We start from the raw sequence: 17,110 nt of genomic DNA on the forward strand, positions 1-17,110 counted from the left end.
GTTGATATAATTATTGAATTCAGTCAGTGGATCTAAGCATCATTACCTGTAAAATAATCTATAATAATAATAAACTACAGCCACTGTGTGTATCAGTCCAACGCATGAATTCACCACATTACTGCAAGCTAACCTGTTTATCCTGCTGTTCATGCAACATTTGTTTGCATTTATGTTCACACATCATATACAGATCCAATATGTGATTCAAAATGATGACATTTCATGTAATCTTTAAATCTGCAGTATACTAAGTGTCACTGAGCAGTTATTACATCTTTCTCCATCTCTGAGTGAATCTAGCTCTTTGACCTAATTTCTTGGCTCCTAATATTCACCCTTAAAATCTAGAAGTGGTGCAAAAATGAGCACTTTACTCTTTGGATATGTACTGCCTCCCAGAATATTTTTTTCCATCCAGTTGGATGCTTCAGATATTAAATCTACTTATTATCTATGGCTTGATTATAATATTTCACCTTTCACTATATTAAACAGCAAATTTAAAAAACAAGAAAAATGTCTACAAAAAGAACTTTGCACCGCAAACAAAGCAAATTGACGTTGTTCGAGCTGTGAGAGTGTAACACAGAAATAACTGCCCCTTTTGGGTGGCTTAGATTGACACAACCAGGAATCAAAACAGATCATTTGGGTTGCATGACAAAAAAAAAACTTTAATAACTTTTAATGTTGACAGACAGCAAAAATAACAGGAAAGTGACAGCTGTACAGACGGCACAGAAATGTAGCAGCTATTCCTAAAAGAAAAGAGGAGGAGGTCATCAGAAACACTTGCAGGTGAAGTTTAGTTTCAAAAGTGTACAATAAGGACAAAGATATTTGAAACTGTTAAAAGGATAACACACAAATAATACAAAAAAGTCAAACTAATTACAATAAATTAAAATATATATCACACATGTACCACATCATGTGTAATTACATGTGATTGTACAAGATACAGTTTACTAAGCTTTAAGTTAAGAGAGAAATTGTTAGCTTATAAAAATCAGGTGTGAAATTTGTACCATTGAGTAATAAGTCCTGAAACAAACTAGTTTACATCCTCTTTAAAGGAGACAACTAAAGTAGCACCACCACATCATAACGAGCCTCTCACAAGTAAGGGGACAGCGACATGAATGACTTCATTTCACACATGAAAAAACAAAACAAAAAAGAATCCCTCACTTCTGAGTATTCTTCATTTGAAAATACAGAATCATGTCACAAGAGCAAAGCAGTGTCATCACCAGCTGTTAAATGACAGATCAAATAAATAGCAGATATCACCACTGTCATGCAGTTTCAGACAGATGCAGAAAGAGATGCAAGCAGCTTAGTACTTTCACATAACTGCCAGCAGAGGGCAGCAAAGACTCATCCTGCTGCTCAACCAGCAGAGATTTGGCAGTCACGCAAAACCATAAATCAGCAGGACATCAGATATACAGATAAGTATTGAGGGGCACCATCTAGACTCATATCAGTCAGTGAGCTCATTTGTGAATATAAAATTATGTAGTAAGCGAAAAGAGTAGGATTCAGATGCTCTGACACAGTTTAGGATGCACCTCTTAAAAACAATAAAGTATAAATATTAATAAACATCATATAATTTCCACTCTGGTGTCATAATGGCATGGCGCAAGACTCGGACATCACTGAGAAAAATCACCCCGATAATCAAAGGATGGATTTGCAACAAAATAACGTGCAGCGTGATATAAACTGCAATTTGGTCCAGTATTTGAGTGTAAACATTTGATGAGGATTTAGATTTTTGAATGAATGACTTATGAATTTGCTGTGATTTCTCAGACACACCACTGTCAACTACTGACCTTACTGACAACTTCAAGTTTCACATGTGATCTTCAATAAAAGCAGACCTGGAGTGTCAAAGAAGTGTGGTTACAGTACTCACAAACAAATTAACTGTTAGTATTAACAGTATCAACGGCTTGTATTAGTCCTTCAAATACACACTCTGGCAGCTGTGTGTGAAGTATTCAACTTTTTAAACCATTTTTTAATATATTTTCCCCATTTTCTGTTGAACGTTCATATCAAACATAGCTAAAGTTTGCCACATTTACATTTAGCATATGTAAATGTAATCACTGTGAGCCAAAAGCTCAAACAGCTTCTGACTGCCCAGAATACCAAGTCTCCAAACGTTTTCGACTTTCATAAAGTAAAGGCCATATAGCTTACAAGAACAGGGTGCTTCTCCTCTGCTGGCTTCCAGAATGTAGCCAATCAGAACAAAGGGGGCTTTAAGAATGGGGCTCTTAAAGACACAATAAAATGGCTTATTTCAGACAAAGTTTAAACTGAGGTGCTGCAGAATGGGCTAGCATAGGGCTAACATAAGTGAGACATTTATGGACAGTAAATCATCCAAACCTGTTTTTGACTCCCAGAATAAGAATAGCAAGCTAGAAAATAAACATCCTTCAATAATTTCATATCTATATCATTATTATATTTGTCTAGTTAGCAACAGTTGTTATTACCTAAGTGTCAAATGAGCTTCCCTGGACTTAGTCTAAACACCTGACGTGATACTTAGCTAAGAAAAGAAGTAAAGTGGTAAGTTAAAAAATTATAGCATAGCTTACTGTTAGCATAGTGTTAACACAGCTTTAGCTGGTTAGCAAACAAAAAAGAAAAACTAGCTATGTTTCAGACTCCTTGGTAGCATAGCAATAATGCTCTTAGCTATATTTTCTTTTTAATAAAATAGCTAAAATCAGTGTAGCTAAACATCAAACAAGTATGCTGTCACAAAAAGCTAAGAAATATGCCAGTATGTACAACCTTAACCTAACTTAAAAAGGCTGATGTACATTGAACTTTAAAGAGCAAAAACGACTTTTAAGCTGCTCTCATTACAAAATTGTTGGCATCTGCTTGTAAAATGCCGATGTCAGCTTTTTCCCTGTAGTAATATTGATGTGAAGAATGGTTGTTTTCTCAGAGATAAATAGGGTCTTGTTTTATTTAGAGAGTAGACCATACAATTGACCTTTCCCCCATGAGAACATAAGGCAATGCATTCTAAAGAGCTTGGAAAGAAAGCAACTTGACTCCTTTGGGTTTCTTGAAGATGTTTTACAGCTGTGAAGCTTCTTCAGTTCTAAAACCTCTTAACAACCCTTGTAAACTTTTCTCTGGATTATGAAAAATATTACTCTCAAACTGAGGCCCAAACAGTTACCACTTCAACCTAACCTGACACTACAAAATGTGTTGTTTTCATCCAGCTATTCAAGTAAAGACATCAAATTGTAGTAAAGCGCATACCCAGACTTCGACCAGTACTTAAACAATGACAGACATCGTCAAGATTGGTTAAACACTCTTACTTGTCAGCATCTGTTGAGTCGTTAATCCTCTATAGTTTAAGCATGTCATGGTATTTGCAGTCTGAAGATAAAAAGAAATAAATGCACTTCATCATGTCCTGTTATACAAAGATGCAGATGAGCAGTGACTGGAGTAAGATGAACATAACTGTCACATTTATGGGAATGTTTTAGACTTGGTATGTTTCTGTCACTGTTCATGTCAAAATGCTTTAATAAATAAAATGTAAAATACAAAAACTATTGACTTAAGTGACTGGGCAAATCATTTCAGTGTAAATTATTCTAAAATTTCATATATATTCAATTTAGCATTAAGATGCCAGAATGGAAACCCAATTTTAAAAATAACAGTGACACTATGTGGACTTTCCATGCTCTAGCAGGCATTTTTTTGGCCTTACACTGAATCAGAATGCTTCCACAAAAGCAGCATGTCAGAGATGTCAAAGGTAAAAGGTCAAGAAAGGAAAAAGTCTTGCTGGGATCACAGCACTGACTCAATGGCTTCCGGCATAGCTTCTAAGGCTTTGGCTTGATGCGTGACTAATGGAGACGTCTCCTCCTCTGCCTGGACGTTGGCCACCGCCTCCACTCGGACTTCCGACAGCTCCCCCTCCTCTTGATGCTTCTTCATCTCCAGCTGGTTTATGTGGTGAAGGATTCCTGCGCCAAGAGCGTCACCCTCCACGTTCACTACAGTGGTGGTACGATCTCTGTTCACAAAGAGAACATTTGTGACAAATTTTGTGATGATGATGGCATCAAGGCAGATGGAAGGTTGTACTAACAAAAGGCCTTTGCTTTTCAAAAGAAGAATTGAACTTAGTATCATAAAGAAGAACCTGTATTTTAAATATGACCTATTTCCATTTGTTTGTTTAACCTATGTGTGTGTTTGCTCTAGGAAAATACTGCAGGGGGTTTCTGTTGGTCCTACAGTTGGGAAACGCTGATCTAGTTGGCTTGCTATACGCTAGGTGAGGTGTAGGTGTATGTGATCATCTGTAGTCTCCTATGTTTTCTAATATGACACTCACACAATCCAGTCAACAGCTAGCATGAGGGACAGGTCGTTGGTCGGCAGGCCGATGGCCTCCAGGATGATGGCAATGGTGATGATGCCACCGGCTGGGATGCCTGCTGCACCAACACTGGAGGCTGTGGCCGTCACCCTGGAAGTGTGATTCACAATGAAACACAATAAATTTCCACCTGTTTATGCCAGTAGGAAATGTTGGTGGTATTATTGCTTAATAAAAGTTTTTTCTCATTCCCTTAACTTACAGGATTGTGAAGATCTGCCCAGCGTTCAGCTCGGTATTGTTGAGCTGAGCAATGAAGACGGCAGCGATGCACTGGAAGATGGCAGCGCCATCCATGTTAACCGTGGCCCCAATGGGCAGAATGAAGCGGCTGATGCGTTTGTCCACACCATTATTCTCCTCCACACACTTTATCATAGAGGGTAGAGTTGCTGAACTAATTAAAGAGAAGAAAAATACAAATGAAAAAATCTTTCTTTTTTTTGGTATCTGTCACACTGAGTTTTGGAAGGTTTGTGTCCTATTACATCTGGCCTAAAACGAACATACCAGCAGAACGCCGTACCAATAGTCAAACATGGTCGTGGTGGTTTGATGATTAGGGGCTGCTTTGCTGCATCAAGATCTGAAACTTGCCATAATTCACTGAAGCATTAACTCTGCTGTCTACCTGAAGCTCAAATTAATTATGCAGAAGGACAATAATCCAAACCACACCATCAAGTCCACCTCTGAAAGTTTTTGGAGTTGCCCATTAAAAGTCTAGATTTAAATCTGACTCTGACACTTTGGCCGTTCATGCTCAAAAACTCTCCAATTTGGCTAAATAAAAATAATTCTACAAAGAAGAGTGGAAGAAAATTCCTCCACAGTGATGATGTTCATAATAAATATGCAAATATGCAAAAAATAAGAAATCAGGAAGGGCCAAATACTGAATAAGTGTAAGACTTCACTAATATTACATGTCAAATTTTTATTTACATACATTTATATTCATTGATTTGCAGGTTTCCTGTAACAGTTCATCAGTGATTCTGCAATGTACCAGTATACCTGGAGCAGGTTGCGAAGGCAGTGGTGAAGGGTGTTATTAGGCCAGACAGGAAACTGAAGGGGTTCTTGCGCGTTAAACCAAAGTAGATGAGGGGTAGGACGATGCCTCCGTGGATAACGTGGCCCAAAATCGAAGCAAAGATATATTTTCCCAGGCTGGTGACCAGAAGAACCACATCTTCCATCTCCACAATTTTACTGCCCACTAGGAACATGATGCCAAAGGGGATATACCTAAAGAGACACAGGAGAAAGGAAGAGTCAAATACAACAATAAATAGTGCAGCACAGACAGTCAATGTCTATCCTTCTTTAACTGACTAATAAATGTCATAAAATATCCCCACATTTCAATAAACTTCATCCAAGAGCACTTACCACATGATCCAGGACACCAGCACCATGGTGGCTTCGTTGAAAGCATTGAAGAAACGGATGAGTTCCTCTCCCTCGTCACCCAGTTTCCTCAGCGCCACACCGAACACCATGGCAAACAGCACCAGACCCAGAATGTTCATGCCATCTGTTTCTGTACCATAAGGGACCTAAGGCACCAAGCAGAGTCACACTGTAAGAGCCTGAGCATACTGACAAGACTGTGTTAAGAAGAGCTGTCAAAAACCTAGTTGGTTTAAGTGAAAAGGGAGCAAAACACAGAAGAGGAAAGGGTCTCCAGTCATGCAGAAGGTTTGACAAATGTATCTTGGCAAGAGCATCTGTTTTACTAAGACTTAGTGTCACTGAAAGTACATTAAAGAGCTTGAGTGGAAGAATCTTTTCTTGGAAAGTGAAGAGCTACAGCATTACCTAGGCAGTGGTTCACCGTGCAACTTTACCAAATCCCTTTCTTTTTTCATTCTGTCCATGTAAAAGCAAAGTTGAATCACACAGTTTCAGCTGCCCACAAATAGCAACAATACGCTTCTTCTCCTGAGTTGCTTCAGAAGAATTTACAGTTTGAGAGAATAACAACTAACAAATTTTCACGACACAGAATTAAGGTTTTTTGGCTCTCGCTCGCCTCATATTTACGTCAGCTCATATCTTAACACTAGCCACTCACTACTGTGAGGTTGTACTGTGAATGCTTGAGATTAATCCTCTGAGAACTATGACTCTCTGTAGAAAAGTTTGATCAGACTGGACCAAAGTGGTGGTCCACTGACCCATAATTCAAACTGCCTGCAAGGCTAAAATTGCCTGTTGATCCAACTTGAGCCAACTTAGCTAAGAAAACAAGTTGAAACACTTCACACAATAGGAGTTCCACACTGATAATCACACATTGAACTCTTGGATGGAACCTTATGTGTATCCTTTCATTGTGGAAAGATAAACTTGTCAAATAATAGAGCTTGTGTAGACTGCAGTAGTATATACGACACCTTTTGCGTGCTGCAGAGTGTGTATGTGCGAATGCAAAAGTCTGGAGGCAGTAGAAGTATTCAGTGAACTGGATGACAAATAGGGACAAGGACAAATCCTGTGCTCAATCCCTTTCCATTGTGCTGAGCTCTCCCACAGCTACACCAGCTTCATCCCCTGGCACTGGGGTGGGTGGGTAGGGGGCGACAGTCCACCAAGACCCACGGCACACAAATACCATGGACCAATGCCAAAATCAGATTGCCCCCACTGTTCCCCCATACTGGGTCAATGGGGACAAGCCACAGCCTCTAGGGTGAAGCATTAGGATTTAAAGATTATCCTCAAAATTTAACAAGTTATATAATCAAATAGAGTAACTTATAAAACTTCTCTTTGCTCTTTAACGATCCTCGAGTACAAACAAGCTACTTGAGTGCAGTGCTACTAAAAGCCTTTAAAAGTGCTTCCTTGTATTAACTAACAGGATGCTGCTGTGGTACAAGCCTAAAAAGGCTTTTGTACTATTCCCTAAATGCTTTTGTTTAGCAGTCTGTGTACCATTATGCATCTGTTAGCCGGCTTCCGATCGTCTGTCTCTCCTGCTGACAAATAAGCAAAGCCATCATACACTTGTCTATGATGCAACATCCACTACAAGTAGCAGGCAAGTGGCAATCAAGAAATCTGGTGCTGGTCCTCTGTCAGGATTTTGTTTTTCCTTCCTAGTAAAGACCAGCACATCACGTTGCCTCACATCAGGCATGCAGGTCATCTTGCTGGGTCAAGATGACCTGCATGGTGACCAACACCTGCATGTAATCGTAAGGGCCTGGTTGCTACAACAGTTACTGTGTGAAACTCCACTTTTGTCTTTCACCTTTTTGTCCTGCCTCCCCTCACGCTGCAGATGTCCGCCCCTCCCTGAGCCTGGTTCTGCTGGAGGTTTCTTCTTGTAAAAGGGAGTTTTCCCTTCCCACTGTTGCTGAAATGCTTGCTTATAGGGGGAGTCATCTGATTATTGGGGTTTTCTCCCTCTTATTGTATATATAATATATAAAGCACCTCGAGACAGCTATTGTTGTGATTTGGCACTATAGCTTATGAAGCCATTGTAGTAATATAGTTTTGTTGCCTGGCAATCAAAAAGAAAAAAAAAAGCACTCAGGACAAAGATGCCTTTAGCTAACTCAGACTGCTGAAGCTTCATATAAGCTTATATTAAAAAGTATTCAGTATTTACTAGATTTATTTAGCCTGCGGTTCTTTTCTAGTGTTGTCACAGTATAATCACAGTATGGAATAATAACTTGTGTGGAAAAGTGGAAAACATGTGAGCAATAGATAAAGATAACTGCACTATATGAGTCCAGCATGCTTTTTAGTAGCAGAAGAAAATGCATGGATGGATGGTAAATGCAAAAAACCTGCAATCTGCAGATCATATAAGATCTCTTCTGCTGGTATTTGCAATTCCCATGTTTACGCTTGTGCACACTTTTAAGAGCAGAGAGATAAAGCCTTGTTTTTTTTTCCTTCATATTAACCCTGAAACACTAACGTCTGCTGACTTTCATCCACATGCTGAATAATATATAGAAAAATTCTAGATAGATAGATTAAAAACTCATAAATAAAAATGACTGGCCTTTAGCCTTATTTGTAGTGATTGTACTGTTCACATGGCTATCAGCATTTCACCATCAGCCTTGACCCCCTTTCCCAAAACCAGCTCTTTCATTAGACGTGCACATATTGCTTATTCAGTGGTTTTGCACCCACGGGTGACTGACATACAAACAAGGTGCTCAGAGCAAACATGTACCTCAAGGATGGACGATGGCTTAACCTCCTGTTGACAGAGGTAACTGTTTGATGAGAGCACTTTCATGCATGCAAAACTTCACGCAACAGACGTTCCCAGCTTTTACCTTTTGGTAGAGGGTCGTCCCATTGGTATCATTCCCCACAGCAACCATCTTGTAGTCTGTTGCGTACTGTAACATAAAGAAAGAAACATGCGCTTGTTTATTTTGTGGTATTGCTGAAATAAATTAATGTTTTTAGAAATTGAATTCTAATATAATATGACATCTGTAGAGTTGCTTTTTGAACAATCAGGTGCAGCTGTTTTAAATAATGCATTTTACAGACATTGCTGAGGAACAGGGCATCTATCTGAGCAGAGATGTCACAAAAGGGAACCCACAAGCTGCCACTGACCCCCTTTTTAAAATATGATAGATGTTTCCTATACCAATCTTCCTCGGGGGGTTTATTTTCTGATTTCCCATGGGCCTCTTCTTGGTTGCGCAGGTTTAAAAATCCTGGACATTTTCAGGCTATGAGTAGTTCACTGTGTCAGTACTTTTTGTAGTAGACTTGGGACCCCGTTGGACACGGTCCACTGATGTTCAGTCTTTTCAGTAAACAGAACTGCAACAATGCCCCCTTTCCCTCAAAGCATTTCTTTAGACACCCCTATAGGGTAGAGGTTTCCAACATCTCCTAAAGATCTATATGAGCTTAAAAAAAGTCTTGGTTCTTGAAAGTTCTTGGGCATGTAGGCACATAGAGTCGATGGGTATAGTCTCAACTGAAAAAGCCAGCTATCCAATAATCCAAATCTCACACATCATTTGTTTAAACGTCTGTTTAAACATCGAGCTGCCTGTCATTTTGTGTAAATCCCCCCTCTCCTCTGCTTTCTTGGTCTAATCCACTGTTGGAGCCGTTCCCACGGGGGGCTCTACCACAGCATATACTGAGTGTGTGGGGGTACACTGAACTCTCTAACCTGGCTTCACTTTAAACACTTTTTCACTCTTTCTGTGAGAAATAACTGACTTATTTGTGTGTGTGTTTGTTTGTGTGTGTGTGTAATTTACAGGTGTGGTTTAGGAGAAGTTTAAGGTTTGATGAAGTGTGTCTGTGCGTGATTAAAAGAGTGTGAACATGCTTTCCTTTCTCCCTGTGTGTGAATGTGTGTATAGTTAATTTCTATCACTTCATCTCCAAATATTGAATTTTCCAGGTCCTTGTTTTAGCTGTAACAGCCAGGATGTTGTGCGATGGAGCGGCCCGTGTTGAGGAGTACCGAGGCGAGGTGGGTTGCTAGGCTAGCTTTAATGGAATGGTTTTGCCATGGTAACGGCTGGTGAGGGACAAGAAAAAGAGGTGTTCGGGTGAACAGGGGTGCGCTGCGGACTCTATTCTGGATGTCTCCTCATTAAGAGGCTCTTGGTGCTCTAACCAGGATTTATGGCAACTCTAAATGGATTTGTAGGAGCATCCGTGTGGTTGGGAAAATAAATTTGAATGAACAATCTGCACGAGACACAGGTGATACAGGAAAGAGGACAGAAAGAGGAGGATAAAAGGTGTGTGTGTCTGTGTGTGGGGGTGGGCAGGAAGTAAGGAGCTGGCACTCACAGAACGAAAGGCAGCAGCCACCAAGTTTGCTGGAAACAAATTCCTGAGAACAGAAGCAAAAACAAGTTAGTGCCACGGAAAATTACAGTCATCTCAGTCCTGTTCTGCTGTGTGAGACACTTTATCTGAACAAATGGTAAAAGGCCAACATCTACAACAAGATTGGACAAGTATTTCAGAATCATGTGGCTATCCCACCTGAACAGTAAATTCCCAACAGGATTGGTTTATCATCGTCATATCTTGGCCTTTTTCCCAGGATCCTCCCTAAAGTTTTCATTCCAAACTCCCTGATAAAGCAGCTGTTCAGACACGAACCTGCTGTCTGTTTCAGCTTTTCGTAAAACAAATTAGCGAGGTCTTACCTAGGGTTAGTTATCTTTCCCTGGAGGTTTCACTGTTCTCCAGTCAACTAAAGGTAAAGCAAAGTCAGGCAGATGTGGAAAATAAAATTAGACTAAATTTAATCGCTTTATACTTTTCAAACTCTAACTCAAGCACTGCAAGTCTCACATACTACTCAGTTTCTGGTACAAAACTGATACACAGTGCAGTGGAGATTCATATTTTCTTAAGTTTTCTTTTAATTAATTTCCTTTCTACTCTTTCTTCATCATTATTTGGCTGCTGTTCTTTTGTCAACTGCTCGACAAACTTTACTTGAGGTCTGCATTACCATAGCAAAAGGCTACAAAATTTCTTGGCAACACGTTCCAATAGTGACTGAGATATTTTGCCAACATGAAGCACTACTAACAGTGTCACTACTACTAACAGTGTCAGTACAATCTTGTGTCTAACATGGTCACAAGAAGCACTCACAGGAGAACACTGATTGCAACTGAGATTATCTTAGATGTTACTTTAACATGTCTCGATGCATTCTCAATGATCCAGGTAAGGAAATCCCTAAAAGTTGATTCTGTTCATCAGTCGAGACTGAAGAAGTCACTTGTCACTGTCTCTCACTGAAAATGCTACGTCCAGATGCTACGTCCAGAACTTTTTGGGAATTACTTTGTCAAGTAACATCCACCTAAATGCTGCTGCAGGCCAAGCACACCTTCTGAATGCCAGAAAGTCCCCGATGGCAACATCTTGCAACTTATCAAAGAGTGCATGGCATTCATCCCACACCTGAATTTGCCAGATTGCCAGAATCTGAATATCACAGAGTATAAGTGACGTTGCTGGTTAGCGATCAGGTACACCTGTATGTAGTCCATAGTACTGGATTTTGGATCAGCAATAGACACACAGTATTGCTGTTTTGTTTTTTCCATAATTTGAATCATGACAGTAATAACAGCATGGGAAATGTGACATAATCACAATAGTCAGTTACTAAAAGACAGTGAGGAACAATAGGAGTAATTTGGCACTGAGATGATTTTTTGTCTTTGATATTTATGGCAACCTCAGTAATGCAGAGGATAATAACCAGATTTACAGGGAGTTTATTATTCATCCAAAGTGAACAGCCCACTTTGGTTCATTATCCCTTTTGTCGTTATAAATCCCTCATTCAAACATTTTCTTGACAGATTGTCACAGACAGAGTGTCAAGGAGTTTATTTTCACTACTGTAAGATAATCATGCAGGGATTACTAGAAGCCTGCAGGCCCTTTCTACGTACTGCTGTGTGTTTGTTGTAACGTTATCCTCTGGGGTCACACTGTATTGTGCAAAGAAATACAGGCTTTGCTCACATCTATTCCCATGGCCAGACCAGAGCCAAGCAATTCAGCTCATAACACCATGACCCCGTCAACTCTGCCTTGAGTTCAGGGACAAATGCTGCTTCAGCTGTTGAATATCTCAGCTCCCCAGGACACGCTGGCAGGTAGCCACAATATCTTCACTTAGTCTTTTCTTTCCTGATGTTTCAAACAAGTGATATGTTTTGGTTAAATTCTTGTTGCAACCCAAGATTCCCTAAATTCTTTTCCTTTATATGAAGGCAGTCAGGTTTCATCCTAGCACATGACCACAGCGAGAATCTGGATTAAGCCTGGGAACCCAGAAGTGAGCTGGCATGATTTTCCCAGAGTCTCCCTAGAGGCCCACTGTCTCTCTGTGGACTGATGTTACATAATAGCTTGACTTTCTAATTAATCGAAGCCAAGTATCATGAATGATCATTTCAAGGCCTAATTCAAATCCAATGATGTGATCTGAAATGACCCGTCTGTCTGTTGCTGGTTCTTCTGGTTTTTAGATGGCACTTAATGCAACAGTTTACAGGTTTTTCTACTGGATGGACACATCCAGCCAGTAGATTTAGTGGTATAAATTTGTGCTTCAGCTTTGATGGGAACATTTTAGAATTTTTATTAATGTATAACTCAGTATTAAATAGCTGATGTGTGTGGCTGTGAATTGTCCTCCTACAGTTTATGAATGCAGGTTACATCCCAAACTTGCTAGCTTTAGCCTCTCGTTAAGATATGTTCACTTTTGGCAGTAAACACCAATATAGTCCTAGCTAAAATGCTAAAATGCTAACAGTAAATCTTCAAAATGCAAAGTGCAGAAACCTCAGCCTTATTAAGAAGATGAAAATAAAATGCTTATTAGCTTCTTAGATTAGCGAGCATTAGCTTTCCATGCCTTAAATAGTTGCTATCAAGCAGAATTGGTAAGCATGTTTCAGAAACAAGTTAAAACAATCCAAAATATACGTTTAGTCCTAAAAGCTAGCAAAGAAAAGCTAAAATATAGAGAGGTTATTTAAAAAATGTGCAGGCTACCAAGCCACAAAGCTAACACCAGCGTTTTGATACTTTGACAGAAATAAAACTGACTGGCTGAACCTTCAGGTTTTTAGTCAAACACCACGTGCCTGGTAGTGCACTGAATAAACAGACTATCTGGAGTGTGTGTGTGTGTGTGGGGGGGGATAATGTAATACCCTGTGATATGACACATGTTTATGGAACATAGACAGCAGAAAGCATGGACAAAGCTTTTGGGTGGGAAAAATGGAACGATTGCTGAAGTGTCTTAAAAAGCATTCAGTCCACCAGGTGTTGATACAGTATCTGTGGAAGTTTATGGGAAAATAACATTGTGAGTAAATGTTTCCAATGAAGTCTGTTGTGTAAATTGTGGCTGTACTATGTTTTGAAAAGAAGGAATATCCACGCTATGCTCATTGGCTAAAGGCTTGTGATTTAGAAGTTGTTAGGCAATGTGTGAGTGGTTTCACAGTCAGACCTGCCCCACCTCATCCCATATTTGAAGCCGAGATGAAGTCGAGACAGCAGAAACTAATCTTGAGGCTTGACAGACTTCAGAAAGCAACAGGGGTAACGTCACAACAGCCACCGTCTTTCACACTGTCTATATCAAGAAAATGCACAGTGATTTATCTGGTACTAAGACTAGCTAAAGCTTAGCTTAACTAGCTAAAGTTAAATGTTAGCTTTTTCAATAGTACCTGAATCAGAAACTTGCTAAAATTAATATTCCCAAAATATTCTTACTTTCTGAATCAAATGAACCTTAGTCTATATGTATAAACACAGAATGAGAAGCAGAAAAAAACCACTCTCTTCACTGGACTTAGCTTTTGCGTTCTGTCCTGTTCTGATGTAACCCACTGTGAAATTTACACCATCTGAATACCTGCAAAAGCATAAAGTTTGAGAAATAACAGCAGCATGTCCACCTGCTATCATGATAAGGGAGGTGTGCTAGCTGTTTGCACTACAGTCTGCTACAGGCTCTGCACCTCTTTGCCTTCCCCAAAATACATCCTACTATTTCAACAGCTGTCAGCTTTCCCTCACCCTGTTGGAACTTATTATTAACCACTGAAGGTTGCTGAAGAACACTGATATTTATAGCCTAACAGCACTGCTTCCATGAACAACTGCCATGTTGGAAAAAATAATTACCAACTTTACAAGGAGTTGAGTTGAAAATTGTACCACAGAACCTCTACCTGTATAATGAAGAGTTTGCCCCAAAGACACTGACTGTGTCTCTTCATAATCAGTGAAAAGCCATCAGTAGATTTTTTATTTGTGCTTATTTGTCCCCTGGAAGCCATCAGACTGCAATCTGGGCTCTATAAAGTATTCCTTATCGGGCACAGTTGTGTGTAACAGCGGTGGGGTGGCTGTAGCTCAGGTGGCAGAGCGGATCAGCCACTAACCAGAAGGTCGGTGGTTCAATCCCAGGCTGCTCCAGTCTACATGCCAAATATCCTTGGGCAAGATACTAACCCCATGTTGCTCTCCGATGCATCCATTGGAGTGTGAATGTGTATGAATGTTAGATGTTAATGTTACTTAGCACTTAAGCTTAGAAGTGATTGGGTGAATGAATTAGCTGTATAAAGCGCTTTGAGTGCTCGGACAGAGTAGAAAAGCGCTATATAAGAACCAGTCCATTTACCATTCAAGATACACTCTTAACAGTGGCAGCTAATTTAGGTTAAAAATAATCCGTAATTACAGGTACTTATGTTATGGCATGGTGTCGATCAGATGTGACATGACTTTGCAAAGGTCTGCTGTGCAACCCTCCTTTCCCTGCTGTAAGTGGCACTTACAGCTCCTCTAATTACATCAGAGGTTAGACAAGCATTTGTAGCAGCATGGCATTGTAAAGCACCAATCAACTATTTAAAACCAAGAAGGGCTTTAAATACTTTAAGTAAAAGTACTCATTGATACATTAATCGGCTTGCAGTGAAGGTGGAGCAGATTTTTAGTAAAACTGACATCTGCTTTCTGATACAGCTCTGAAAAGAAGTGCAGAGGGTTACAGGTGATGCAAGTAAAACTAACTATTAGGCTACACTGAAATGTAAAGTTCTTTAAGACGAGTGCAGTGTGCCCACTCTCAATCTGAGTGGGAACACTTTTAACTGTTAGGCAAAGCTCTCCATCCACATCAGAGCAGCAGACTGAACTGTCAGTGGAAGATTTGACCTGAACAAATGAAGCACTGTTTACAGATACCGAGTGACCTGCTCCACGGGGTCACTCGGATGGTTTACTGGCTCAAGCACTGTTTACAGATACACTGCAGGATACACGGACCTGCTCCACGGGGTCACTCGGTTTGTGACATTGATCTTAAACACTTCCAAACAGGACCACCGTTGAAATCTTACTATAGCTGTAATCACACTCATTTAGATAGTACACAGATAAAGTCTGCTACAGTGGCAGAGAGGACTTGGTTGTTTCAGTGGCGCACATGTGAGGCTTACTACAGCAGCCGTAGCCTTACTGAGCGTGTGCGCACGCATGCCTAGGATGACTGCGAGCGTGGAGTGTGTGTAACTAACCAGCATTCCCAAACCGCCCCAAGGCACGCTGTGCCACAGTTCCCGTCAGATTCACTACAGAACAGCACACAAATCCCCTTCTTGCCCCACTACCCTCTAACATGCTACCGTGTGCGCTGTTTAAGGCGATTAAAGGGGGCTCTTTACCTGGCCAGATCTAAGAAGGAGTCGGTGGTCTCCTTGTTGTTGCTGACGCTCTCCAGTCCCAGGTTGTTGGTGTTCAGGGCTCCCGCGCCCACTCCGGGTTTGATGATGAAAGCCAGGGCTACCCCGATCCCTGAGGCGATCAGCGTGGTCACCAGAAAGTAGGCGACTGCGATGCCCCCCAGCTTGCCCAGGGAGCGAGTGTCCAGGCTGGCGGCCCCCGATACGAGACTGCAGACGACGAGGGGCAAAATGATCATCTTCAGCATCCGGAGGAGCATCTCACCGGGGAAGGCGAAGTAGGTCATCTGCGCTTTGGTCAGGTTCATGCTGCGGACCATCATCCCGAGCCCGACGCCCACCAGCACGCCCGACACCGTCAAGATCACCAGCAGGTTCTTTCTCAGAAACTCCATCAGCTTTTCTCCGAGGCTCTTCTGCGAGCCCTTCTCCAGGATCTGGTCTGTGGATGCTGAGCCGGGCATGGCGTGTCCGTTTATCTCGCTCTTTTTCTCCATTTTTATTTTTTTCTATTATCTCCGATGCGGCGTGGAAAGCCCAGTCCGGTTTCAGACAGCGTGGGTAGGACACACGTTTCTGTGAAGGCTGGTCCGGCGTTCAACTCCGAGCGCAGAAGCGGCAGGGCGAGCCAATGGAGAGTGAGCGACGACACAAAAAGCCAAGTGGAACATGCGCACAAAAGGGGGTGCTTTATACCAAAAGCAAATGATGCAAGAGCGTGGGATATTGCCAGGGTCCAGTACTGAATAAATAACTGAGGGTTTTATGATTGAAACAGCAGACAAAAAGCCATTCCACCGGAGTGCGCGCTCTGCTGCTTTTCTTGTCTTCTTCCTAATAATGCAAACACATGAAAGCACCCTTTCACATCACTCATTTTCTGCACTCTTTGGAAAGCCCACCCGAATCTTGGGCTTAAGACGAGAGCATCCTATTTCATGTCTACTTTTGGTTATTCACTATAAATATTTACGCCCATAGGTATTTTAGTGAAATAGCTGTCTTCTCTTCATTTTCACACGGATCACACCAACATTTGTTTCTCTAACGGGCAGAAATAGTCAGTGCAGTGGGCCGTGTCTGTCTCAGCCTTTTTGGTATGGTAATGACATTAATCGTGATCTGTCACAAACCCGTGCTGCTGCATGCTGATAATAAAATAACAGTTACTGTTTGCAATATTATGGATATTTTAGGAGCTTTATTAAAAAAAAAATCTGTTAAAGTATCGTTTTTACTCATAAATCCTTTCTGCATGCAATTTAATATTTTATTGTAATCTTTTACTATAATTATTTTTAGTTTTATTTACAAGCCTTTAATAGTCAGTGGAATACAAGATCTGCTCTTGAAGCAAGCGACCAATCAG

At 40.8% G+C, this 17,110-nt stretch overlaps 1 protein-coding gene across 1 annotated transcript; it reads right to left on the reverse strand.

Moving 5' to 3' along the window:
* Positions 1-650: 650 nt before the first annotated feature.
* slc1a4 (solute carrier family 1 member 4) lies at positions 651-16,420 on the reverse strand. The gene is made up of 8 exons (XM_085182890.1): positions 15,724-16,420; positions 10,274-10,316; positions 8,773-8,838; positions 5,855-6,021; positions 5,477-5,710; positions 4,662-4,856; positions 4,415-4,549; positions 651-4,090 (listed from the first exon to the last, which is right to left on the reverse strand). The coding sequence occupies exons 1-8, from the start codon at positions 16,236-16,238 to the stop codon at positions 3,862-3,864; spliced, it is 1,584 nt and encodes a 527-aa protein (XP_085039016.1). The 5' UTR covers positions 16,239-16,420; the 3' UTR covers positions 651-3,861.
* Positions 16,421-17,110: the final 690 nt, after the last annotated feature.

Source organism: Neolamprologus multifasciatus, chromosome 13, assembly GCF_963576455.1.
Source record: "Neolamprologus multifasciatus chromosome 13, fNeoMul1.2, whole genome shotgun sequence".
Taxonomy (NCBI): Eukaryota; Metazoa; Chordata; class Actinopteri; order Cichliformes; family Cichlidae; genus Neolamprologus; species Neolamprologus multifasciatus.